The sequence below is a fragment of the Naumovozyma dairenensis genome, chromosome 4 (genome assembly GCF_000227115.2).
Source record: "Naumovozyma dairenensis CBS 421 chromosome 4, complete genome".
Taxonomy (NCBI): Eukaryota; Fungi; Ascomycota; class Saccharomycetes; order Saccharomycetales; family Saccharomycetaceae; genus Naumovozyma; species Naumovozyma dairenensis.
In genome coordinates this window covers 704,399-731,002 of record NC_016482.1, presented here as the reverse complement: position 1 = coordinate 731,002, position 26,604 = coordinate 704,399, and the positions used below count along the sequence as shown (strand labels likewise).

The 26,604-nt window shown below is 35.2% G+C and overlaps 11 protein-coding genes across 11 annotated transcripts; 4 read left to right on the top strand and 7 right to left on the bottom strand.

Annotated features, from left to right (window-relative positions):
• Positions 1 to 122: 122 nt before the first annotated feature.
• On the bottom strand, positions 123 to 1,184 carry ERV41 (Erv41p; the record flags this gene model as incomplete). The annotated part of the gene is made up of 1 exon (XM_003669817.1): positions 123 to 1,184. The coding sequence occupies one exon, from the start codon at positions 1,182 to 1,184 to the stop codon at positions 123 to 125; it is 1,062 nt and encodes a 353-aa protein (XP_003669865.1).
• Positions 1,185 to 1,509: 325 nt separating this feature from the next.
• SMA2 (Sma2p) lies at positions 1,510 to 2,655 on the bottom strand (the record flags this gene model as incomplete). Its single annotated transcript, XM_003669816.1, has 1 exon — positions 1,510 to 2,655. One exon carries the CDS (start codon positions 2,653 to 2,655, stop codon positions 1,510 to 1,512), a length of 1,146 nt encoding a protein of 381 aa, XP_003669864.1.
• Positions 2,656 to 4,075: 1,420 nt separating this feature from the next.
• Positions 4,076 to 7,987, bottom strand: NDAI0D03060 (uncharacterized protein; the record flags this gene model as incomplete). The annotated part of the gene is made up of 1 exon (XM_003669815.1): positions 4,076 to 7,987. The coding sequence occupies one exon, from the start codon at positions 7,985 to 7,987 to the stop codon at positions 4,076 to 4,078; it is 3,912 nt and encodes a 1,303-aa protein (XP_003669863.1).
• Positions 7,988 to 9,609: 1,622 nt separating this feature from the next.
• On the top strand, positions 9,610 to 12,303 carry ORC1 (origin recognition complex subunit 1; the record flags this gene model as incomplete). The annotated part of the gene is made up of 1 exon (XM_003669814.1): positions 9,610 to 12,303. The coding sequence occupies one exon, from the start codon at positions 9,610 to 9,612 to the stop codon at positions 12,301 to 12,303; it is 2,694 nt and encodes an 897-aa protein (XP_003669862.1).
• A 245-nt stretch (positions 12,304 to 12,548) lies between these two features.
• On the bottom strand, positions 12,549 to 13,193 carry TEM1 (Ras family GTPase TEM1; the record flags this gene model as incomplete). Its single annotated transcript, XM_003669813.1, has 1 exon — positions 12,549 to 13,193. The coding sequence occupies one exon, from the start codon at positions 13,191 to 13,193 to the stop codon at positions 12,549 to 12,551; it is 645 nt and encodes a 214-aa protein (XP_003669861.1).
• A 604-nt stretch (positions 13,194 to 13,797) lies between these two features.
• Positions 13,798 to 14,565, top strand: RPS1B (40S ribosomal protein eS1; the record flags this gene model as incomplete). Its single annotated transcript, XM_003669812.1, has 1 exon — positions 13,798 to 14,565. The coding sequence occupies one exon, from the start codon at positions 13,798 to 13,800 to the stop codon at positions 14,563 to 14,565; it is 768 nt and encodes a 255-aa protein (XP_003669860.1).
• A 463-nt stretch (positions 14,566 to 15,028) lies between these two features.
• MFT1 (Mft1p) lies at positions 15,029 to 16,207 on the bottom strand (the record flags this gene model as incomplete). The annotated part of the gene is made up of 1 exon (XM_003669811.1): positions 15,029 to 16,207. One exon carries the CDS (start codon positions 16,205 to 16,207, stop codon positions 15,029 to 15,031), a length of 1,179 nt encoding a protein of 392 aa, XP_003669859.1.
• Positions 16,208 to 16,478: 271 nt separating this feature from the next.
• Positions 16,479 to 18,815, top strand: NDAI0D03010 (uncharacterized protein; the record flags this gene model as incomplete). The annotated part of the gene is made up of 1 exon (XM_003669810.1): positions 16,479 to 18,815. One exon carries the CDS (start codon positions 16,479 to 16,481, stop codon positions 18,813 to 18,815), a length of 2,337 nt encoding a protein of 778 aa, XP_003669858.1.
• Positions 18,816 to 19,282: 467 nt separating this feature from the next.
• On the bottom strand, positions 19,283 to 20,134 carry POM33 (nucleoporin POM33; the record flags this gene model as incomplete). The annotated part of the gene is made up of 1 exon (XM_003669809.1): positions 19,283 to 20,134. The coding sequence occupies one exon, from the start codon at positions 20,132 to 20,134 to the stop codon at positions 19,283 to 19,285; it is 852 nt and encodes a 283-aa protein (XP_003669857.1).
• A 236-nt stretch (positions 20,135 to 20,370) lies between these two features.
• HIF1 (Hif1p) lies at positions 20,371 to 21,561 on the bottom strand (the record flags this gene model as incomplete). The annotated part of the gene is made up of 1 exon (XM_003669808.1): positions 20,371 to 21,561. One exon carries the CDS (start codon positions 21,559 to 21,561, stop codon positions 20,371 to 20,373), a length of 1,191 nt encoding a protein of 396 aa, XP_003669856.1.
• Positions 21,562 to 21,978: 417 nt separating this feature from the next.
• Positions 21,979 to 26,454, top strand: SPA2 (Spa2p; the record flags this gene model as incomplete). The annotated part of the gene is made up of 1 exon (XM_003669807.1): positions 21,979 to 26,454. The coding sequence occupies one exon, from the start codon at positions 21,979 to 21,981 to the stop codon at positions 26,452 to 26,454; it is 4,476 nt and encodes a 1,491-aa protein (XP_003669855.1).
• Positions 26,455 to 26,604: the final 150 nt, after the last annotated feature.

The following is a 26,604-nucleotide window of genomic DNA, read 5'->3' as shown; positions in this document are numbered from 1 at the left end:
GCCAACATTAAAGTCATCTACGTCGTAAATATTATTTAGGATGTTCTTTACAATCTATTCGATTCTTTTTTAATATTATTTATCTATATAATTTACGAAGGACAAAGATATAAAAAGGAAGATTATTCTAAGAGACCATGAGATTGTTCGGATGGCTGGTAGCGTAGGGACCATTTTGGTCCCATAATGATGACAATAAACATATCAGCTAGAATGAACAGCCAAGATGCAATATAAACAGCGAATGATAATATTGCAACCAATCTTACTATGAATTGGATAAAACCTAAACGCCTATCACTCACTACAATCGAGAGATTTTCGAAATTATATTGGAAAAATATACCAGGTACTCTAAATGAGTTAGAGCTAGATGATTCTTTGCTCTTATATTGGTGTTCAGCCACAGAATATTGGAATGTATCTACTTCTGCTCCCATTTTCCTATATATCATTGGTATGACTGATGTGTCATATACGTAAGCAGTTAATGGATCATCCATATTAAATTTGGCCGAGTTATCCAAAGGATTATCTATGTATGGGAAAAACTCACCGAATGAGAATTCATTTATAACGTGTGCAAAATTGACCTTTTCTAATGGTGCTCTATGATAATCAGCATAACCATGTCCTTTAGCAGTAACCTGTAACTCACCTGCTACTTGATTAACATTTACAGACCCAAATATATGACACCCATTAAAATCAGGTAAATGACTTTTATCTGGATTATTCTCATCGAAAAACATTCTTGTATCCAATTTTTCCCTAAACTCAGCTGGGATGGCTTCTCCTAGAATTTCATCTAGTTCTGGTGTCACTATCTCTGGGTTATCATTAAGTCTCACATCAAATGGGATGAAGAAGGGCATTTCCTCGAATTTCAATTCTTGAGAAGCAAATTTCCTATCTAGTGTTTGATCTCTAACGTTAACATGGACCCATTCACATGGGACATTGACATATAAGTCTAAATTTATTGGAACAGTTTCTCTCAGCATTCCGTCAACTATATATTGTTGATCAACGAACCCACCAAAATAACTACCAAATTCTGACCATGCTATGAAGATAATTAGGACATATGTCAATATTGATGTAATTCCACCTTTCGTTGATTTCTTCTTGTTCTGATCTTCTATTTTTGGGAAGGCATCGAACACTTTCAGACTGGCAGCCATTGGTTACGTATATACTTTTTGTGAATATGGCTGGACTCCTATATTAGTCGAATGACTAGAGGTTTTATATCTTTGGATTAGCTAAAATTGATGCGATGTCCTTATTGCCATGTAATCAATTTTTCCATGTACACGTAAACGAGCATAATGAATTTTTCAAGAATTTCAGTTTGGCGTATAACTTCAACTTCTAATATGAAGCCATCACTCAATGCGATTGATTGAGATCTAACACGGACGTAAGACAAGCTCTGGGTACTAGCAATGTAGTTGAAGATGGAACAACTAGAAATGTTATATCTTTGATGTACAAACAGCATTATAATTATATCATCTTGGCTGATACAAATGGATTATTTACTTCTTTCATCTGCTCCTCAACATCAGTCATTAAATAACTGCTACTGCCACTCCTGTTCCCATTATCATTCTCTTTTGTTTTATCATCATTGGTAGCTTTTACACCATAATGATTCGCAGTTAAGAATAGCACCGGAAGAAATACCCATTGAAGAACATATCGGACACCATTGATCATGAAGCCACTTCCAATTGATACCTTCAGCATTTCCCATCCTGTTACACTAGTCGTTTCGCTTGTATTAACTTCCCATGCCTTCAATATTAGTAAATATATTATGTTACAACAAAATGTGATGGTAGATAATAGCATCAATAGCGAACCAAAAATTTTCAAAAATAAAGGAATAAACCGATGGTGTTTGCCCCAGAGTAATACCATGCCAAACGCAACCACAATGGCGACACAAATGAAACTGATGCTAAACTCGGTTAAATATGTTATGGTTAATACCTTGTTGAATAGCATCAGAGTATACGCTATGTCAATACCTCTTCTGTAATTTTTTGGTCCATCTGCATTTTTTTGGTCACCTAACAAAATTTTTGAGAATCCTTTATCCTTCTTCTTGTCATTCTTAAACAATTTTCGAAGCGAATTCAATGTCAAATGGTATGTGAAAACCATTGAATCACCTAGTTGTCTAGTGTCATTGACGTGGGCAGAAGACAGCTCGCCTAGTTGCAATCCGATATCTCTGATCAATATACCTAAAATATCCATCCCTGCCAAACCATTAGATACACAATAAATTTTCTTGTCTTCAATGTCATTTTTCTTACAGAACCCTAAATAATTAACTTTATAGACATTTGAATCTTGGAACGTATCAATCAAATTTTCATCTTTGTAAATTTCAGGATCAATCAATTCATTGGACCAACCCATATCCAAGGTCAAATAAGATAATAATTTCAAAAATTCTCTAACACTCCCAATGAATTCCTTTGCAGCTATTGATGTTCCAACAATGCCAAAATTGAATTGTGGTGAGCAAAATGAGGACAATGGAGAAAATGTACATGTAAAACTTGGTAAATAAAGTAGAAATTGAATTGATGTCAAACCTAAAAGGATCGCCCAGACAATAAATCTTTTGAAAATCAACATTATTTTATTGACTACAAAAAAATAAAAATCTGTAGAAAGTTAGGTAATTATTTCTAATTGGGGTTCCCTTTCTGGAAACTTTTTATTTTAAGCCGTTTTACTCTTTTGAAATAACTTCATCATGCCCTTCGTAAAAATGCCTGCTGCAATGTTGTGTCGCAAATAATATTCTTGACGTTTAGTACTGTTTAAAGAAAACTGCTGTCAAGAAAGATTGAAAAAAGTCTTGAGCGTTCGACCCTTTGAGGAACAATAGGTGGTTGGGAAGCCTCGTTGTGAATGAAGACTGTGTGAGTGAATATATGTAGCCCGGATCAACCTCTTGAATCGTGGTGTGGAATATATAAGTGGACATTGTAATAAGATAAAAGATAGAAAGACCTCCTTGAATATATAGAACTGAAGAACAGTACACAACGAATAACGAATAGACATAGTGAATTAGCCACATACACTAGTAAATAACTATTACATAATTAATACACAACATCAACGTCATCAATAACATTATGAACAATAACAACAACACTCAAGATCACTCTGATAACTCTCAGGTAAATGAACAAATAGACCTCCGCGGCTCTGGTGCTAAATCAGTAAAAAACTTTATGTCATTTTATTATTCTATTTTGTTTATATTTCCTTTGATATTTTGTTATTTGTTTTTTATACTCTCTAAAAGAGAATGACATCTCCAAGATATTTTATTCTATTCAAAGAATGAACAAAAAACACAATATCTACTAAAAATGCTGATGAGATTTTGGGATCTTATCTTGTGGAGCAATATCAGATTTATATGTTTCAATCATTTATTAATAATATACAATGTTTTCTTCGTGGTTTTTTATATATTATATAATTAAAAGTGTATTTAAACTAATACCTAACATTCTTGCATTTCATGTCCTTTATATAATTTCTCATTTGGACAGAAATATTATCTTCACATAAGAACCGGAGATATTCAGACGTAGTCGGATAAGCCTATTCTAATCATAAATTTTTCTAGAATATTCTACAACTTTTCTATTATTTTCTAGAATCATATTTCGTAATGTTCCATAGAGTTCCAGAACTTATGTTCTATCTTGGATCTGCTCTATGACTAATCTTGCTCTTAATATTCTTATCCTATGCATCTATAGAATATTCGGTTCCAGCATACCGCCCATGGTTGAATAGCGTTAATATATCCAATCCTTGGTTAACTCAGTAAAAGTTTTTACTGGTAGTGGTTTAGTAAGAATGTCTGCGAGGTTTTCCTTAGTGTTAATATATTCGAGTTTGATATCCTTTTCTTTTATCTCTTCTTTTAATCTTAGTAGTCTAATTGCATAAAATTTTTTCTTCATAATTTTTTCATCATTGTTTTTCATGGAGGCTATTCCTGGTTGGCTATCAGAGATCAATTTCAGTTCTATAGTTTATCTTCGATTCTTTTACTAAGGGCCGTTAATAATTCAAATTGAGGAATAGCTTGGCTAACAGAGTATAATTCTGCTTCTGTTGATGAAGAGCATGTGATAGTACTTTTGGATGACGTTCCGGCAATAATGTTATCATTCAGCTTTATTATATGACCGTATTGAGACTTGAAGTTTTCTTGGTTTGCGAATGAAGCGTCACATATTATATTCAATTTATTGTGGGTATTCGAATTGTTTGATTTCAACCATATTAATTTCCTTCCTCTTGTGTTCCATAAATATTGGATCAGTTCTTTAGCTAATTGGATTACCGTACCACTTGGATATAATGTATGTCTTGCTAGTACGTTAATGTAGTATAATAAATCAAACCTGTATTTGTAACCAACATAAGATGCGAGTCCAATGATTTGTTGCATCCATTTCACCTTTTGGTTATATTCTTGTTTGGTAACTTTGATGTCCTCCTTTTCTATAATCAGGCCTGGGGTTCCTGGGACTTTCCTTAACTTCGATAAGTCAATACCTAGCGTTGGAAGTTTCTCCTCTAGAGATTTTTCCATGCCAAATTTCATGGATTGGTTCTTAACATATTCGATTTCCATACCTAGAATGTCATATTTGTTTATTGTGTTATCTTTACCGTCGTTTATAACCTTTGTAGCAAATCTTGTCTTTAATAGTTCAATTGCGTCAGTTGCCATTTTATTTGAGTTAGTGAACAGTATCATATCATCAACAAATAAACAGATTATCAATACTTGTTTATCTTTCCTTTTCATAAATACACATGGCCATCCTAGGACTTCAGTCATATTTAGTTTATCTGTTAGAAATCCTTTAATTAGTTTGTACCAGTTAGCACCAGATTGTTTTAGTCCATATAAAGACTTTTGTAATTGAAATACTTTATTTTTCATGTTCATATGAGGTGGGGCTCTGATGTAAAGAGTTTCATCGATGTCGGCGTATAGATATGCAGAGCTTATGTCTAGCTGGATAATGTCATATGAATTGCTTAAGCAATTAGATAGACATGTCATTAAGGCATAATGATGAACCGTGTTTGCAGTCATGTCAGTATTATATGTTCCATCCTTCTGTTGATCTCCTCTGGCTACTAAACGACATTTATGTGTGCCATCTCTCTTGATTGTAAATATAAACATTGAGTTTATAATCTTATTTTTATCGACTAATTCCTCTTCAATGGCCGTTTCGTCCCAAGTACCCATTTTCTTCAACTGAGAGATTTCTTTTTCGTAAGCTTCTTGGAACAATTGTTTTTCAGTCTCATTATTATTGTAGGTAATTGCCTGTGGATAAAATGTACTTGTCTGTAATGGGATCGACTTTATAGCGTTTATCGAATGGTTCGTAGCCTTGATATAGTTCACTGTTTGTTTAGACTTTTTGTTTCGGTGTGAATTATCATCCTTGCTATCGGTTTCTATATCATCAGATCTTTGCCTCTTTCTTTCTTCAATGCGACGTATCAAATCCTGTTGGTGTGTCGATATCCTTGGCTTATTACTACCGCCCAAACCGGTTGAAGTTGGTAATGAGTTACCGTAAAAGGGGAGTTTGTCGATTTTTCCAGAATGAAGGATATTGGATCGAGATGGAGTACCGCCCGAAGGGGTACTATCGGTGGAAGGTTTAGAGTTATGGGTAGAACTGAATGAGTCAGGGATGGGGTCCAAGTATTGGTCTAAGGATGAATCATCAGAATTACTTTCATCAGATTGTGTATCATAGTCAGTATCAGTCTGGTAAACGTAGTCGGGATCCGAATTATAGGTGGATGTGTCTACGGATTGAGTACGATCTGTAGGACCGGGGGACTCATCGGAGGATGAGACATGAGTGTCGGAGACTGAAGATGGAGTTTGTAAAGGGGAATCCGTGTCATGTACATGATCATTGAATGCATCGAGGAGAGGATCGATTATTGATGCATTTTGGTCAGCGGAATGTGACGTTGAAACGTTCTGTTTCACAACGGCATAATTAGCTGTATCAATGATTGTTTGAGTTCTTGGGATGTAGATTAAGTATCCGTAACTGTGAGTAGATGGAGTCAATGCAAAACCTGGTTCGCCTCGAGAATGTAACTTAGAGGAGGTTTTGGTTCTATGAGCGATAACCGGTTGACCAAATGGTAAGATTGTTTTGACATCTAATCCAGATAGACCAGCAATGGCTCGAGGTGAGCTTTTTATGGATTCATTGTAGACTGAGTTGCGAATAACTGTAGAAAATTGAATGGCATAAAACCAGAGATTGTCAGGTAGTTGAGCAGCTTTGAGCAGCGTGCGACAATCATTTAGCAGAGTCAAATTCATTCGTTCAGCAACACCATTGGAGGCGGAGTCAGCTACCGAATTGAATATGGATTGAATACCATTACTCTCAAGATAATTTTGAAGGAGTTTATTATCGTATTCACGCCCGTGATCAAATTGGAAACAGAGCACCTTAGAGTTGAATTGACGTTTTATAGTGTTTACTAGTGCAGTAATAACATGTAGCATAAGATCGGCCGTTTTGTTTTCTAATGGGAAGACCCAGCGAAAACGAGTAGCCTCATCGGTAAAGGCGACAAACCAAGATGGATAAGGTTTGTCTACAGAGACAGGACCAAAGACATCCGTATGAATGTACTGGAATGGTTCATAATTCTTCTGGTACTTGAGACGTGATCCTACAGTATGATTGTGTTTGCGGCTTTTGCCTTGTAGGCACGTTATACATTGAAAGGTAGAGATACCCGTCCAGTCAATGTCTTCAATCGTAAAATGATCAAAAGTTTTATTTTTGATCGATTGCTGTAGACTTTTAACATTGACATGTCCAAGTAGACGATGAACAACATCTAACGGAAATTTCTGTATAAGATTGTTGATTCGGGCATGTGGTGGGATTACAACATGATGAAATGTTAACCATGGAAGAGAGTTAAATCTCACAAACTGTGCAAGAGTATTTCCATCTCGAGATTCAAGAGTACCATGTTTAGCATCAACGAAGATATCATGATGCTCAAGTGAGTTGGTACTGAGAAGATTATGCTCTAATTCGGGAATGACATATGCTGGGATGTCGATTGTTTTTGAATGGTAAAGTTTCAGTCTGAGAGTTCCCTGTCCTGTACAGCGCATGGGAATATTTTGTGAAGAAGAGATAACGGGTGGAGAGGCAGTTTGGTGAAGGTCATGAAGAATGGAACCGTTTTTGACAACGGTGACACTCGCACCAGAATCTAAGATAAAATGTTGATCCTCGTTTATAGGAAGTGAATCAGGCCTAAGCCAATAGTGATCGTGTTCAGTTGTTCGATCGACGGTTATATTATTGGTAATTTTGGAAGATTTGGCTGACTGTTTTCTATGAGTTGGGGATGACCTAGGCGTTCTAGTGTTAGACTTCGCTTTGGGAATTGGATTGGCAGTAGAGGGAGCTACTGCCTTAAAGCATTGATCGCGAGTATGGCCCACTATGTGGCAGTAGGAGCACTTGGGTCGTGCTGATTGAGTGGTGGTAATGTAATCGTATTCGGCGGAAATACGAGTGTATATGTCCGAAATAGAGTACGGACTTTGCGATGTGCGAAATTCCTTATTGATAGTGGAGTATGGACCGGTAAGAGCATTTAAAATGCAGTCTTTGATTAATGGTTCATATTGAGTGAGTTCCTTTGTGTCAATCTGTGAAATGATAGATTGCACATTAGCGTTAAAGATAAAGGCGGGTTCTTTGCCTTCGAAATGAAGGTCACGTAGTTTCCGCATGATAATAGTGATATCAGTGGCTTGCATGGCTAAGGTCATAGCTCTTTGCAATATAGTAAATAGAGGTACAGAGCCTCTGGCCTGTTGACCATTAGATAAAATCTTTAACATAAGTGGAAAATAACCACTGGAGGCCAAGTTCTTCCCAGTGAGAAGGTGTTCTTGCAGCTACGCCATGTTTATTTGGAATTAAATCACCATATTGAGATGATTTGAGATGGTCCATCAGAGTCCTAATCCAATTGGAAAATTCACCGGTACTTGAAATAGGGTAAAGCGGTGATGGATTTTGAGGATTTAATGCATGAGGAACATCCCTATAGTGATTGACAATAGGTTGCAATGGCGGCTGGGAAAATGTTTGTGGAATTGGCAAATGATTATTATACATTGGTTGTGAATACACATGTGGCGAAGGTGGGGCCGACATGGTGGGAAGGGGGTGCCATATTATGGTTCATGGCAGGATATGGGTAATAATAGCCTTGTGGTGGGGGCATCCCATAGTAGTGATATGGATATGGTGCATGCATGAATGGAACGTTTTTGGAGTGGATTGTTCATACATAGAAGAAGGTGGCACCTTATCCTTGTTAGATGATGTTGATTTATTTGGATCAACAGTGGTACTTGCCTCTTGTTGAGGGAAGTTGAATGACTGAATGTGGGAAGCGCGTGGGATATCATGTAAATTTAGATCAGCAAAGTTGTTGATAAGTGATGGTTCACTTTGTTCATGAGTCCTCGGATCTGGAGCAGCACTGGTGTGAAGGCCAGTATGCGTTGCTCGGTCGCTACCATGATGAGATTTTGGGATCTTATCTTGTGGAGCAATATCAGATTTATATGTTTCAATCATTTATTAATAATATACAATGTTTTCTTCGTGGTTTTTTATATATTATATAATTAAAAGTGTATTTAAACTAATACCTAACATTCTTGCATTTCATGTCCTTTATATAATTTCTCATTTGGACAGAAATATTATCTTCACATAAGAACCGGAGATATTCAGACGTAGTCGGATAAGCCTATTCTAATCATAAATTTTTCTAGAATATTCTACAACTTTTCTATTATTTTCTAGAATCATATTTCGTAATGTTCCATAGAGTTCCAGAACTTATGTTCTATCTTGGATCTGCTCTATGACTAATCTTGCTCTTAATATTCTTATCCTATGCATCTATAGAATATTCGGTTCCAGCAAATGCAACTCACACTAACAATTGTTTTATTGAATCGCTTTAAAGCAACAGACTTTAAATTTCCCCAGTACTTTTTTGTAACTATGAATGGTTTGAATATACGAAAAGGGGCGAGAATTCAGCTAAAAGAAGACAATAAAAAAACGCCCTCAAGATCAAAGATAAGCAACAAACAATGGATATAAACATAAGAAGAATTTGATGCGGATATCTACATATAACATTAATTATGATTTGGGTGAATATGCCAAATAGTCTACCCTTACAGACCAACATCAACGACTTGTTTACGTTTCGCAAAAATCCTCGAAATTTTGCCGCCGATGTCTTTTCCGGATAGCTTTTCTGGAAAAACTATGACAAAAAATGTTAATATAGTTGATCTTCGCAAGTAAATCTGAATACGTAAAAGTAACTTACCTCGAGAACTTATGCAAAGGAAAAGGTCAATGGGATATAGGTTAATTAACCATCCGAGGATCTTACAAAATATACATTTTTGCTTATTGATAGAATCTAGACATGGCTGAATCTTGGGATGATTTAAAAGGGTGGGAGATAATAATCACCGATGAAAATGGAAATATCTTAGATGAAAATCAACGGAGAAGACGTAGGAGAGGTAAAGAGGAAAAGGTTTATCTGGAAAGGAAATCAGATAATTTGAGGATTGGGCGTGGTGATAGTGTCGTTATGAACAATAAAAAGACTGATACGTGGGCTGTATATATGATCCATGAGATTAGATTGAACACATTGAATAACCTCGTGGAAATATGGTCATTCAATTATTTAAGATGGTTTGAACTAGATGCTATTCAATTTTTTAAAGCCTTCGATAAAGATCAATTGAAGGGGACACCCACCATTGAAGATCTGAATCGCATAATTGCTGAAAATGTGAATAAATCAGAACTTTATTTAACATTAGAATTATCAGAAATCTTACTAGTAGATTTCATTTCAATGGCTAATATAATGTCACAAGAAGATTGGGATAAGAGTGAGAATAACCCAAAGAAAGACTTCGTAGTAAGGTATATCTCATATCCTTCAACTGAAAAGTTCAGAGAAATTAATTTTTGTGAAGAAAAGGAAATAATGTTAAGATTTAAGCCAAAAGTAGCTATGGATTATATTAAAAGTAGAGCTCGACCCATTTTAGGGCGGTTCGAGAATGGAGACCCTACTGGAGAAAAAAGACGTAAACGGTTTAGCCCAGAGGAAAGGATAAAAACGTTTACTGCCATCAATGACGGATATAAGGAATCAGATTCTGATGCATCTAATTCTGATTCCGATGCAGGTTCTGGCTCTGACGTTAATAACAGCTCTACGGATGAAATGAATGAAACAGAGGATGAATCTGGTTCATTTTCAAATTCCGACATCGAAATCGAAAATGAAGATGAATTGGTATCTGATCATGATGATGAGGATGTAGATTTTGGTTTGCCAAGGATGAAATCTATGAGTAAAAAACCAGTACCAGGAAGGAAAAGAGGTCGTCCACCAAAAGAAGGCGGAACAAGGAAATACCCTCATAGACTAACGGTACAGGGGCTCACAATTCCTAAGACATCTGAGGGCACACCTGTTATAAGAAAATTTACAAAGAGAAATGTCAATCGTGCAAAGAAGAAGTATACTCCATTTTCCAAAAGATTTAGATCAATAGCAGCCATACCTGATCTCAGAAAAGTGAGTTCATTCAAAGAAAGCTCAGATAAGAGTGATTTGGCACATCATAATTTGGAAGATAAGCTGAAGACATCAAATGGGCATAAAGTTGTGGAAACAATTTTCTCTAAAGTGAAAAGACAATTATATTCGTCACATGGTAAAGAGGAGATTGTTAAATCTAAAAACTTCGATGAATATTTACCGGCTCGTGAAAATAAATTTGCATCGATTTATTTAAGCATTTACAGTGCGTTAGAATCAGAATCTGCGACAACTTTGTATGTAGCGGGAACACCTGGTGTCGGTAAAACTTTAACAATTAAAGAGGTCATCAAAGATCTAATAAGCTCGGCGAATCAACATGAATTACCTAAATTCAAATTTGTTGAAATCAACGGTTTGAAAATGGTGAAGGCAACTGATAGTTATGAAGTACTTTGGAATAAGATTTCAGGGGAACGGCTAACATGGGCAGCATCTATGGAATCTTTAGAATTTTACTTCAACAAAGTTCCACAAAATAAGAAATTTGCCACTGTTGTACTCTTGGATGAACTAGATGCTCTTGTAAATAAATCCCAAGATATCATGTACAATTTTTTCAATTGGACGACATATACTAATGCGAAATTAATAGTTATTGCTGTGGCGAATACAATGGATTTACCGGAAAGACAATTGGGTTCCAAAGTTTCTTCGAGAATAGGGTTTACAAGAATAATGTTTACAGGGTATACACATGAAGAATTGAAAAATATCATTGATTTTAGATTGAAAGGTTTAAATGGTAGTTATTTTTATGTGGATTCCCAAACTGGTAGTGCCATACAACTAGAATCTACTGAAGAAACAGATCCATTACCAGCTGGGATGAAAAAGATCCGTTTACAAATGAGTCCCGATGCCATTGAAATTGCATCTAGAAAGGTTGCTAGTGTCAGTGGTGATGCAAGAAGGGCACTAAAAATATGTAAACGTGCAGCTGAAATCGCTGAAACGAATTATATGGTAAAACATGGCTATAGTTACGATGCAACTATTAACAGTGATGAAACTGCTAAGGAGGGTAAATCGGAGGACACTGATCAAGAGGAAGTACAAACGATTCATATAAGGCATATAATGCAGGCTTTAAATGAATCTCTTAACTCCCATACTGTCGACTATATCAGTCATCTACCGTTTACGTCAAAACTATTCCTTTATGCGCTTTTGAATCTTACGAAAAAGAATGGATTATACGAGCAAAATTTAGGTGATGTCATTGATGAAATAAAATTGTTATTGGATATTAATGGAACCAATAAATTCATTGTGGGTATCAATGAAACGCTCTATGGAAATAGTCAAAAGGATGCAATAGAGCAACTGCGAATTGTTTCTTGGGATTTCACAATCAACCATTTAGTGGAAGCTGATGTTCTTATCAAAGTTAACATGAAAAATGAAAGATCTTCATGTATTAAACTAAATATATCCTCTGACGAAATAAGACGAGCAATTGATCAAGACATTTATATAAAAGATCTTTGATTGATTCCATTTTAAAACTACACTTATATTATACGCACTTTATTACGTGGTTATATTGATAGAAATACTTATAAACTTTTTAAACTTTGATGCCATGATTTTTTTAACAACGTTACTCTGAATAAATTTATGTTCTTAAAAATGCAAAAATATGTAAATGTTAAGTTCGAGTCCGGATGATATATAGAATGCGTTACTACCATTAGTAAACGATGCTCTTGTTTGAGAAGAAAAATATGTATCGTTCATTTATTAGTGGCATTGCCCAAATTTTTGTATATTAATAATGGATCACCGACAGTGGTAATTTCCGGAATCACCAAGGTCAAGTTAAATATCTTGGCCAATGCAATTTTGAAAATCTTTTGGATATTAATACCTTCTGCTGTAGAGCAAAATACTAAAGGCGAATTCATTATCTTTGAATACTCTATAGCAGAATTGGATATGTGATTTTGGTAATTGCTATCGAGACCAATAAAGAGATCATACTTAGTACCCACAAGTATCGGTATAGCAACGTCATTCAACCCATTCACTTGCCTATACCAATCTTTAATCGAATTCAGGGTTTCTGGCCTGGTTAAATCGAATAGGAATATAATAGCCGATGAACCCACTGCCGCTATGGGGAGCATATTAATAAATTCACGCTGACCCCCAAGATCCATAAGAGAGTAAATGATATCTGTAGAATGTAATCTTACTTTGCGTTTCAGATAGTTTACACCAAGTGTCTGTGTATATTCTTCATCAAATATATTTTGTACGTATTTGACCATTAATGATGTTTTGCCCACTTGAGCATCGCCTACTAGACCGACTTGTAGATCTACTTGATTCCGTACAGCAGGTATGGGTTCATGTTCAGGAGATGAGCTATTTGACATTTATCAACACCTTTTTTCAAGCCATTAATTAAGGGTAAATTCAGCAAAGACAGGAAAACTCATATTCTTCTTATTTTCCAATCAATGGAGGAATTGCCAAACAAGAAGAAAGTTGAGCTTTCTTGTATATACTTAACTCGACGACGTGTATTTATCCAGTTCCATAATCGGTACTGTATGTTCAACTTAAATTGAAGACCTCATCACCATTGGACTGTCGGCATCCACACACCATTTGAAAAACGACCAACATCCGCACACCATTTAATTTGAACGGAAAGAAAGGGAAAGACGGAAGAAAGTGAAATAAGCACCGCTCCTTCTACGATGCGGGCCCGAAGAGAGAAAGACTCAACTGTCTGAGTTGGGTTAGGAGAGGCGTGTGCGAACTTGGCTAATTACAGTGCGCCCTGCCTAAAGCATTGCAACCTAAGTGAGCGCTAGGAATGAATTAGGCTCCCAGGTAGGTTAGATAGTAGCAGTTTGCATATTGCAAAAAAAAGTAGTTAATTAAGAAAATACAGATAATTAGTACAATAAGACCTACTAATTTAGAGGTAGTTTTTCCCCATACAGAAGAGCAGTAAACCGATCTAAACTAATCATGGCTGTTGGTAAGAATAAGAGACTATCCAAGGGTAAGAAGGGTTTGAAGAAGAAGGTCGTTGACCCATTCACCAGAAAGGAATGGTTTGACATTAAAGCCCCATCCACTTTTGAAAACAGAAATGTCGGTAAGACCTTGGTTAACAAGTCTACCGGTTTGAAGAGTGCTGCCGACGCTTTGAAGGGCAGAGTCGTTGAAGTTTGTTTGGCTGACTTACAAGGTTCTGAAGACCACTCTTTCAGAAAAGTCAAATTGAGAGTTGATGAAGTCCAAGGTAAGAATCTATTGACCAACTTCCACGGTATGGACTTTACCACTGACAAATTGAGATCCATGGTCAGAAAATGGCAAACTTTGATTGAAGCCAATGTCACTGTCAAGACTGCTGATGATTATGTTTTGAGAGTTTTCGCCATTGCCTTCACTAGAAAGCAAGCTAACCAAGTCAAGAGAACTGCTTACGCTCAATCTTCTCATATTAGAGCTATCAGAAAGGTTATTTCTGAAATCTTGACCAGAGAAGTTCAAAACTGTACTCTAGCTCAATTGACTTCCAAGTTGATTCCAGAAGTTATTAACAAGGAAATTGAAAACGCTACCAAGGATATCTTCCCATTACAAAATGTTCACATTAGAAAGGTTAAGTTATTGAAACAACCAAAATTCGATTTGGGTTCTTTGATGGCTTTACATGGTGAAGCTTCTGGTGAAGAAAAGGGTAAGAAAGTTTCTGGTTTCAAGGACGAAGTCTTAGAAACTGTGTAAACAACAAATAACATATAAAAATATAACATGTACAACAATTAATTAATTGGGATGTTTTTTATTAAAGATTATTATTCAAAATATTATTAAATTTCAAATACTTTTTCCCGTTTTCTTTTCTTAACTATCTTAAACGTAAATAGTACCGTACATAACGGTTGTTATCAGCTAATTTCTGAAGAGCTTATTGAAGGAAGCTGTGTTGAATAAGACTGTCGATACATATACCGATTATGATGTAAAAGTCATGTAAAGATGTAGAACTGGTTTCAAAAAACGTGGCTACTACCAAAAGATAATTTGAATGAGTTGATTGTATAGGTATTACTAATTTATTAACTTGGGTAGGGTTATTATCTTACGTATATTAATAAGATTATTTAGGACACGACGTAGAAATATCTAAATTATGTAAAGTAGGTTAGTTCACTTATATCGGTATGATACATTCCTACAATGTAATTCATTCATCCTCATGTTCCTCTGTTCCTTTTTCTTCAACACGGCTATTAGTATTATCTTCATCATCCATAGGATCATCCTTCACTTCATCATTTTCACCTATAAGTTCCAACGAATGATCGTCATTATTTTCATCCCCACTAATTACATTTTCGTCACCTTTCTCCTGGTCAGAATTTTTTTCAGATTCACTTTCATGTAAGGAATTACGCATTTCTGTTGCTTCGTCATCTTGAATTATTGCATCGATAATAGGTTCCTCATCGACTCCTTCGTTATCAGACATGGGTATATTTTCGTTTTCAATATCTTGTAAATCCTCTTGTTCATTTTCATCGTCACGTTCTTCTTGGTCAGAATTCTCGATTTCCCTCTGTCTTTTATACCTTGCTGTTTCTTCTTCATCTTCATAATCATCAAACTCTTCTTGCTGTTCCTTTGTTTCCAAAGAATCATGATCTAATCTTTTCTTTAATTCATCTTTTAGCACCGACGTAACTCTCGTAAAGATCTCTGCATTTTGTAGCCATTTGTTCTTGTATACCTTTACTTCCTCCGTTAGCCTACTAATTTCTTCTTTCAACGATTCATTAGTACGTCTCAATTCTTTTGGTCCTTTTGAAAAATCATCATATGCACGTAAAAGTGGGTCATCTTCTCTTGCTTCATAACCCTTTTCAAAGGTCAGATATTTCCTCTTGATCAGTGTTTCAGTCAACTCTTCACCTAATTCATCAATCCAATCTGATTTTTTCAATATCAATTTTGTTCTCCCAGCAGAAAGATCCTCGATTTCTAAATTAATCATTGCTACAGCTTCGTACAATCTTTGTACTTTCAACAATCTATCCAACGTCAATTGATTGAATTTTTTCAAAGCAGGTAATTGTTTCTCTGCCATTTGTTCGAAATTTTTACTATTACTTGTTTCAAAATTTTCAAAATTAATCTTTCTAACTTCAACAGAATTAGCTAGTTCCATATACCTTAATTCCATTTCCAATTCAAGATCTTCTACATTATTCAATTCCGTGTCATCTGTAAGAGTCCCATGAAGAATGGAACTTGTTAGCGTACTGATCTTGGACAAAGTGTCCAGATACTTGGTTGATGCCGTATCTTGTTCATTGTATTCGACCTTTAATTCGATATTATTAATTTCCTGTGCAGTTAGTGACATTGTTAGCCAATAGTCTATTCAAAATTATCAGAGGTAAGTATATCCTTCTTATTTCAGCACACTTAAGTTTGCCAGTACCTCTCTTGATGATACTTGTCTTGAAGCTGAGCACCTGTAAATATTTTTTTCTAGATACAGTAGTAGATGTGGAAAACATCAATATCTAAAAAAACAATAATATCCAGATCAACATAAATAAACAACAAACAACAAACAATAAACAAGTAAGCAAACAACTAATGCGCGATAATCGGATACCAAACAGGTAATTATGAAGGTGTCTAGTGCAGGGAACGGTTGTAAGGCAGGCATGTCAGACATGACGTTAAAAACCAGATCTCTGCAAGTCGCTATGAAACTGATGTCAGTCAAGAAAGGAACTTATGAACTATATTTGAGTAAGTATGGAGAACTGGATAATAAGATAATGAATACTTATCTTGATGCTTCTAAAGAAGCTCTATTGAATGATTTTGTGGCTAATGATAAGTATACAACGCATCCTTTCTTATTCATGAATGAAATGTATGCAGAACTTTTAATTCGAGGCAAATTGACGCCTAGAATTATAGTTGAAGAAATCTATAAAAGATATGGCATTCCTTTGAAGAATGAGCTGCAGACTAAAGTCCTTCAAAGGCTGAGAGGTCGTTGTAAAAGAATGCGCTTAACTTATAAATTTGAAGATGGGAAATTGTTTTTTACGAGTCCACATAATAAAAAGAAACTAATTTGGTGCCCCCCAACGTTATTACACTATGTTATAGCTTGTGTACATGAAAATTGGGATTGTGATGACTATACCTTACGGAAACATAGGGATGAAAATGAGATCCAATCAATATTAGCAGCAAAATATCATAACATTTCAAAATTCTTAATTCATGATGTCGTTGCGGCTTGTCCAGATTGTAAACCATTAAGCTCTAAAAAATTTAATATAACACGTGTGAATGTCTTACCTTTAACAAGATATTCATTTCAAAGACTACAAGTCAAAATCCTAAGTGCAGCAGACTATTCATGTGTCTGCCCTAAAGATAATTGCACTAAGAATGCGATTCTGTATATAGGAGACTATCATAGTGGGGCAGTTTGGTTATTTGCTCTTGATGGGGAAGAGGATGCTACGGATATACTACTGGTATTAGAAATGTTCCTTAATGTTGTTTTAATTACACCAAAACATATACAAGTTGATAATCAAAAAATCTTCAGAGATGAAAATATTGCCAAGTTTTTAGCGGACAATAATATTGAGGTTGTATTTGAATATAGATCCAAGTTTTTAGAGACGGTAGAGGATACCATTAAAGAAGTGATTACGACGTGGATTGGAGAGCACAAGGGTCATAGTATAAACCAGCGTCCTAACACCACTTCTACTGTTACTGATGGAGCTAACATTGAGGCCAACAACGCGCAACCAGCTACATCGGATAACTCAAGTTTAACTTCACAACAAACTTCGAATAACAACAATATCAATTATGCTACGAATAATACTAATAATAATGTGGGTATGAATACTATTAATAATGTGGGTATGAATACTAATAATAATGTAAATGACAATAATAATAATAATTCTATGATGATGGATATGGGTGGCAATACAAATCAATACATGGGTATGGGCTATAATCACATGACTCTAGGCGTGCCTTCAAATATGGGTCTGAACATGAACATTGGTGCTATGGGTAATATGAATATGAATGTAGATAATAATCCATCTAACATGAACATGCTCTTAAATCAAGACCATCATTCAGGGTATCAACAACAACAATTTCAACAAGGTTACCAACAGGCATATCAACAACAGCAAGAATTTCAACAGCCGCCACATCATTCTCTAGCATTACCGCAGCTAAGGCAACCGATGCAACCGATATCCTCACAAGTAATCGAACAACAACAAGAAGAATCTCAGCCGGACGAACAGGCGCAAGACGCAGAACCTGTATCGAACGATACACCACCATGGTGTTGTAAATTAAGAGAAATCTCCATGAAGTTGAATCTTGTTCCTGATCCAATTCTTAAAAATACGCCATTTGATACATTATATTCATTACCAACGACTGCTGAAAATCTTTTCGATCCTAAGGAAGATGCTGCCCCAGAACAGATAGATATGAAATATTTGGAACCATTTTTCGAAGGGTATGAGGGTCCACCTCCTCCTTCTGTTCATAGGAAAGAATTATGTCAGAATGGTGATGACGCGTTTGCTGAATCACCTGGTGTTACGGATGTTGAGGATAGAACTGTTGTTGACGATCCAACAGTCGATGACAATGACGATGAAAGTGATGAGGAAGGAATAGAAACTGAAGACACTTGCATTGATCGCACAATACCTAGTGATGAGAAGAAACCGAATAAAATTAGTAAGAAGAATCGTGTTGCTAAGAAGTTAAATGTAGTTCAGAATGGTTTACTTAAGAAAGTTTTTACGACTAATAATCATACAGGTAATACAACTACATCTGGTAGCGCTAGTTCTAGTAACACAGTGCAACAGCCACCACGCATTAAGGAGCTTGTACATAAAAGTGCGGCAAAAGATATAGTTTTACCATTAAGACATGCTGGTACATGATGGATTTTTTTCTCAATTTTCGCTACTGTCAAATGTAGTAGCAACTACAGTTGGTTAAACGTTACTACTGTACGGTATAAGAGAATGATTATATGTCTAGTAGGCTCTTGTTTCCCAGGTACTGTATTTGTATATAAAAAAGTATAAATGCATTTTTTTTGTTAAACTATGCGACTATGAAGTGTGCCATGAATCGGAGATGCATATATTTGCCATCGTCATTATATCTAAAACAAAGTAATCTTATTTATGTGCTTGATTGTTCTTCATCGATCATTGCAAGATCGATTCCATAGGGAAATCGTTAAATAGATACTTATAAATACTTATAAATACTTACAAAATAGTTATTTGGGTAATGTAAAGTTGACTAGACATATGAGTAAGTTAGATTAAAAAAAATAATAAAGCAAAACAAGATATAGAAAGGTTGAAAAAGAGTAGAAATGTTGTTAATAGTTTTATGTCTAATTTTCCTTTTTCTTTTCATCTTGAATTGGAATTGGAATATTTAGGTATCTTATCAATTTAAAATTTGATAAAGAAATCAAATTTAATTTAATGAAATTGTATGCCTTTTTAATTTGAGGAGGAACCATTGGGTGAGAGATGATTCCATCGAAGATGACTCTCCATTGAGCGAAAACAGTGGTGGAATATTTAGATAATTCGAATTTAACTTTCAAGAAAAGGGAATAGATGATTAAGACTATCCATGATTTTGGGAAGAATAGGAGTGCTCTTAAGATTAAGATGCATTCGATCAATAATTCACCTGAAGCGACCCAGTACATTGATTTTTCATTGTAACATTCATGGAATTTGGAGATATAAGAGGAAACTTTATCTGCAGTAGCACCTGGGAAAAGTTTTGGTAATAAAGTAGATTGCAAATAAGAGGAGAAATGTAAAGTGGAGAATGCGATGTAAGGGACTAAAGCAATAGAGAGCTTTGGAGTGGAGATCCATGTTAAAGCTAAGATAAAATACAAAATGTTTTCATATTCCAGAATTTGGACCTCTTCAGAAGCAGCAGGTTTAGAAGTCGTAGATTTTGATAAAAATTGTTGTTGATAGATAAGGACACCAAATGATTGTAAGGCACCAAAAAACGCAATTCTATACCATGATTGTTTGAAAGAAAAAGTGAAGAAATAAATAAAGGATGCGAACAAAGTGATAGCATGGCCTAAGAACCAATAAAATTGTAACGACTTGGTTAGTCTAACGAACCTCTTAGAGAAAGTATTATTCTTAGCTGCCAATTTAGAAGCCACGTCATTTTTCTTATTATTAGAGTTGACAGAATTTGCAGTCATTTTTGCAACAGAGAGTTTCTTAAATAGAATATGAATATGGTTCTCAATCAATCAATTAAGTATATATATATATAAATCGTTGATTATATATTATTCTTAGCTTTGAGTTACAGACTTTTGTTAGAGGATAGTGCATATATATATATATATATAAGGATACTTTATAAGCATAAGTATACGTATCCTTTAAAAATATTAAAAAGGGACCAAATTGCCACTTTTGAAGGTGAGGCATTTTAGGGGTTTCTTAGGGTTTTTGAGGGTTTTTGAGGGTTCTTCTTGGTCTTCTTCCTGACAAGCCCTGAAAGGTCGTTGGCCGTGCTAGGGCTGGAAACGGAGGGTAACCATTGCGTTTTCCTCTTTTTATTTTTATTATTTTTACTAACAAAGGAAGCAAAAGAAGAAGAAGAAGAAGAAGGTTCAGACGATGGTGGACCTGCTCGTGGAATTGATGATTCCAGATATTCATTTTCTGCCCACAATCCCAATTCGGCATCATCATTATCTTCGTCAATGGATATTTGCTTCAAATATTTAAGACGCTCACGGCTTGGTTTAGCTCCGGTGACTTCTTCACAATATTTCATTGCTTCACAGACTGACCATAGAAGTTTATAATCCATCTTGTTGTAGACCCTCTGGTATGTCTTAAGGGCTGTCTTGTAACAATCAACGGCAGTTTCGAACGATTCCCATTCTAGATTAATATCCCCTATGATTTTACTTGCATCTATACTTTCTTGACAATATGACCCGGATTTATTATATAACTCGTAGGCTTTTTCCGCTAAATGGGATGAATGCATCAAAAAATCACCTGTTAAATAATCGGAAAAATGTTTACATTTCATTATACTGTTGTCACCATCATTAATATCTTCTTCTTCTTCGGCTTCTTCTGATTCAAGAGCTGACTCTTCTTCTGATTCAATATTGCTCTCATTAAACTGTTTATTTTCTTTACGAGTTCCTTTCTTTTCCTCTTCAGTATCATCGTCCTCCTCCTCCTCTTCTTCTTCTTCATGATCAAACTGAAAGAAAGTTTTATTCAAAGTAGGTTTCCCTTCGTTATCACTATCTTCGCCATCTATATCGCTTCCGGAATGGGAGCTGGGACTTCCGTCATCATTATCGTCCTCGTTATCGTCATCTTCATCTGCATTGCCGATACCATTTCCTAGACCTCCAAACAAGTCAGTATTTTCCAAAGCCATTTCAAATAAACATTGTGCCATGGATACCATATATCTTGCAACTATTAGATCTTCTTTATTGAAATCGACATCGTCTAATTCACGACCCTTAATTAACGAATCTAATATCTTGGCATATATTTCAGCCGCTTTTGTAAAATCTTTATTAGCAGTATATTTTGTACCTCGAATGATCAAGTCTTTCAATTCCTTTTCCATAGCTGACATATGCATTCTAGGATAGTTGTTTATATTACAGTAGAAGAAACAACAATAACAAATAAGAGCAACTTCAATCTGGTCATCGACCTTTGCCAACTTATCTGATTAACCTTGTATAATATAATATATAGAGATGATTTTCCAAAATCTTCTTCTTTTCGCGTCTCAAATTTTTTTTCACGCGTTTGCCCTTCGCCGACTTTTTTTACAGCTTTCTTTCTTGTTTGGACATCATTTAATATTAAGAGGTTCCAGTTGATTAGTTACGTAACTGATGCATAATCAGTCTTGGCAGTCCATTATACTTTGAATTTCCATTGAACCATCGCTAGAGACTCCACAGGTATAACTGCTCAACAATTCTGGTATATCTGTCTTGTTTACTTCATCGACGGTGCGACAACTATTCTCGCTAATCATATACCAACAATGCAAGAACAAAGTAATCCATCATCGCCTAACTTAAGCAGTAGCATGACTCCAAATACTGCTACAAAGACGTCAAATATAACATTCACAAAAGATCAACAAAATGATATCTATCAATATTATGTCTCGTTGAATGATTTCTTCAAAGTTACAGGATTAACTCGACCTAATAGATCAGCATCCACTAGAGCTCAAAAAGCAAGAGCAAAACTATTAAAATTGTCATCATCTCAATTTTATGAATTAAGTACAGACGTCTCTGATGAATTACAAAGGAGAATCGACGAAAATAATACCACCATTAGTAGTAACGGATCCACAAGTAAAACGAATAGTTTCTTGGCTCCGCGATCTAACTTCCATCTAAAGAGAAATCAAGCTAGACAAAAATTGGCTAACTTGTCACAAACAAGATTCAATGATTTAGTAGATGATATCCTTTTTGAAATTAAAAGAAGAGGATATCATATAAAACCAGTTGAGGAAGAAGAGAAACCAAGTAAAGCGGAAGAATTACAATTAAAACCACCACTCTCACATGCACATTCACAATCGCAATCACAATCAGCTTTACCAACGACATCTATCCAATCATCTCTGATTATACCTCAAAAGGCGTCTATAGATTGGTCTTCGGAGGATGATGAAGACGATGCTGCAAAAATTGGTCACAGTGGTGATGAGGACAACGCTACGGTTGATAATAATGATCTTAACGAAACTATAAACACGACAAGTAACGACACAGTGAATACAGTGGAAAACTCAAATCCCTTTATGAAGGCTTTGGAAAATGAAATGGCTCTTAATTCTAAGATCGATGAAACTTTTACAAATGAGAAATTCAATAATGAAGTTCAATCAACAACCAACGATAATACCACACGATCATCTATTGATGATGATGCATCATCAGTTAATAAAATTGACCTATCCAAGAATGTGCTACCAACAATTATAACGGAAACCCCAACAATAACTACTGGTTCTACGGATCCTACACCGAAAGAAGACAACGTCTTTTCTAAAGGTTTGCCTGTTACTCCATCTGCCGTATTATCTCCTGAAGAAATAGAAGATAACTCAAATAGATTAATTGAATTACAATTAAAAATAAAATCATTAACCAATGAATTAAGCTTAATTAGACATGAAAATAATACTTTGAAAAATAAAGATCATAATACATCCAAGTTAATTAATGAACAATTTGTGCAAAAAGAATTGATCAATTTGAATTCTGAATTATCTAAATTATCAATTGAAAATGAAAATTTGAAGCAAAATATATCTGAATTAGAACTTAAATTAAAATCACAGTCAAGTCGAAGTTCAAGTAACGATCATACTCAAATTAACCTATTAAATGAAATGGCGATAGAACCCTTCACATCGAAAGACGGATATATACCGATTGACCTCATTAATACATTATATTCTCATATAAATTCTTTCGACATATCATTAAAGCAAAATACCAGTGGTCAACTGAATATGGGTACACAATTATTTAAAGAACTATCAAAGATAACTAACCTAATATCACACATCATTTCCACTGTAGAACTACCTCAATTTAATGATCAAATTGTCGTTCTAAAAGCATCATTATCTCATATGATTACATCCACTAGGTATTATTCCATCTTTGGACATTTATTACCAAAAATTACAATGTATTCAGCCATTTCCGAAATCATTTTTGCCCTTTGTAACTTAATTAAAATTGCAAAGATAAGGCCTTCAAATAACAATAAGGCAATAAATCATTTGAAGACTAGTGCTAGCGAAACAATCACAAAGGATACTTTGTCCACGAATCCACTTGGAAGTAAAGAAATTGGAGACATAAATAATAATGTTACCACTAACAAGACTTTACCTTTAAGCAATGCAGATAATATTAGCAATACACCATTAACTCCAATTACTCCTAATTTTGAGAAGCCAGGTTTCAACGCTACTGGTGACATTACGGAATTTTATGAAGATTCCCCCGTGAAACCGTTGAAAATTGCTCAAAAACCACATAATAGTCCACTTTTAAACTCCCGTTCAAATTCAAGACAACCTTCCAATGCTGGATTCTTCCCAATAAAACCAGATTCAAAAGCATCTTCATCAAAAAATTTTAATTCCTTATCATCTTTGAATTTATCAACAATTGGAACTACTCCAACTCCATCACTGAAAACTCAAGACCGATCACTAAACGATTCAGTTGATAACCTCGACAAGAAAGACCTCAACGTGTCACAATCAGATGTTAACAAAACTCCAACTTCATTTTTACCAGCAAATTCTTCGGCATCGTCCTCATCAGTACCTCCTATTATAGAAGATGAAGCAATGAGTACAAACCCAATAGTGACTAACCCAACTCATACAATGGATAATAATGTGAAAAAATTATTATCTCAACTCAACGATGGAAATAATAGCAATAATAAAAACATGGCTGTTCCAAATGCTTCCGTTATCCCACCATCCAAAGTTTCAAAAGCTGAGAAACAAGATAATCATGTTGATAATGCACATAAAGAAACGAATGATAATGTGCTTCCGATAATAGAGCTGAAACAACCTGTACCTGATATACCAATAAGGAAAAATAGAGGGATCAATAATAGACTGAAAAGCGTTCCCGGGAGCCCTGTGAAAGCTAACTTTAGTGAGAATGACTCTTCAAATGTTGAAACAGTAAGGGACGACAGTATATCGACAGATGCTCAAAATGATTTAAACGAGGAACATACTATAATTGAAAATGTTTTAACGGAAATGGAACCAAATAAAAAAGATGAACAAGAAGAAGTACAACCAAACCAAGAAGTAAAACATGATATACAACCAGATAATGACCAGCCAAATACTTCTGAAACAGCCAACGACATATCGAAAAATTCCGAACCAGCCCGAGTACCAGCAGTCGAAGCAAAATCAGCCAATAAAACATCAGTAGTCGCACTGGAATCATCTGCTAAGGTTCCAATCAAATCAGAATCGCAAAATAACGAGCCAGTCAACCACGATTTGCTGAATGAAGCGGCAACCCAGAAGGAATTGTTCAATGAAGCACCAATTAAAAAAGAGGTACCCAACGAAGCACCAACTGAAGGCGAGTCATTCGATAAAACTTTAATCCAAAAAGAATCATCCGCTAAACATCTAACTGAAGAAGTAATAGGGTCTCTGGAACAAGGAAATGAACCTAAGATACCGCATGATGATCATACGTCAACCTCTCCAATTGACCTCCATAATGAACCAATAGATTTAGAAGGACCAGCATTACAACCTAAAATATCAGAACAGCACGGAGATAATGCTGAGAACGAAGATGGAGTAGTGCATAAGGACAATATTCCAGATATAATACCTCATTCATCACCACTACCAAAGGAAGTTGAAGACGTACTTGAAAAATCTCCACGACAAGTACCAAACAAGATAGAAAGCAATACTGCGAGATCGATTGATTTATCATCGTTATCATCATCATCGAAGTCCTCAGTGGAATCAGTTAGGAGTACTGAAAAAGAAGGACCCCTAGTTGAGGAACAAATACAGCGTCCTCAAAAGGCAGAAGAGACCAACGCTGTTGCAGAATCTCAAGATGAGGAAATTAGCATAGAAGAAGTTCCTCAAATTGAAAAGGAAGAAAATATTCTTTCTGTTTCACCTTTTAAAGAGGATATACATAAGGAGGAAAAATCAGTGGAAACATCAGAGGAAGAATCTGAAGAGGAATCTGAAGGAGAAGGAGAGGAAGAAGAAACTAACGATGAAAATGATAGTTATGAGTTTGTGCCACTAGATCATAAAGTTAAAGACGAAAATGTTGCTAAAATAGGAACTGATTTTGATTCTGATACTTCAAGTGAAGAAGAAGATGACGACGAAGAAGACGCGCCAGAAGATGAAGATGACGACGAAGATGATGAAGAGGAAGAAGATGACGAGGACGAGGACGAGGAAGACTTTGACGTAGATGCATTTGATATTGAAAATCCCGATAATACATTATCGGAGTTATTATTATATTTGGAACATCAAACCGTTCAAGTGATATCTACCATTCAATCGTTATTATCTTCAATTAAAGAGCCAGAAGCCACTAAGGGTGACTTAAGAACAGAATCCAATGCAATTAATCAAGTTATTAATCAAATGGTTGATGCCACCAGTATATCTATGAATCAAAGTCGTAATGCCAATTTAAAGAAACATGGTATTTGGGTAGTTCAAAGTTTAGAAGATTGTGGTAGAAGAATGACAGTATTATGTCAATTAAACCGTGACGGGGTATTAATTAAGATGGAGAAAAGTGATGGTGATTATGCTGATAAACATTTCAAACAAAGGTTAGCTGGGATTGTCTTTGATGTTGCCAAATGTACCAAAGAATTGGTCAAGACAGTTGAAGAAGCTAGTTTGAAAGAAGAAATTGATTATTTAAATTCCAGATTGAATTAAAAAGTATAGATAGGAGGGAATGATAGGAGACTTGTATGTATAGAAGAAACAAAACATTAAACTAAACCAAAATTGTAACACTTTCATGATAAACGACAATCAAATAAATGTATTTATAGAGTAGATATGTATACATGAATAGATATTATT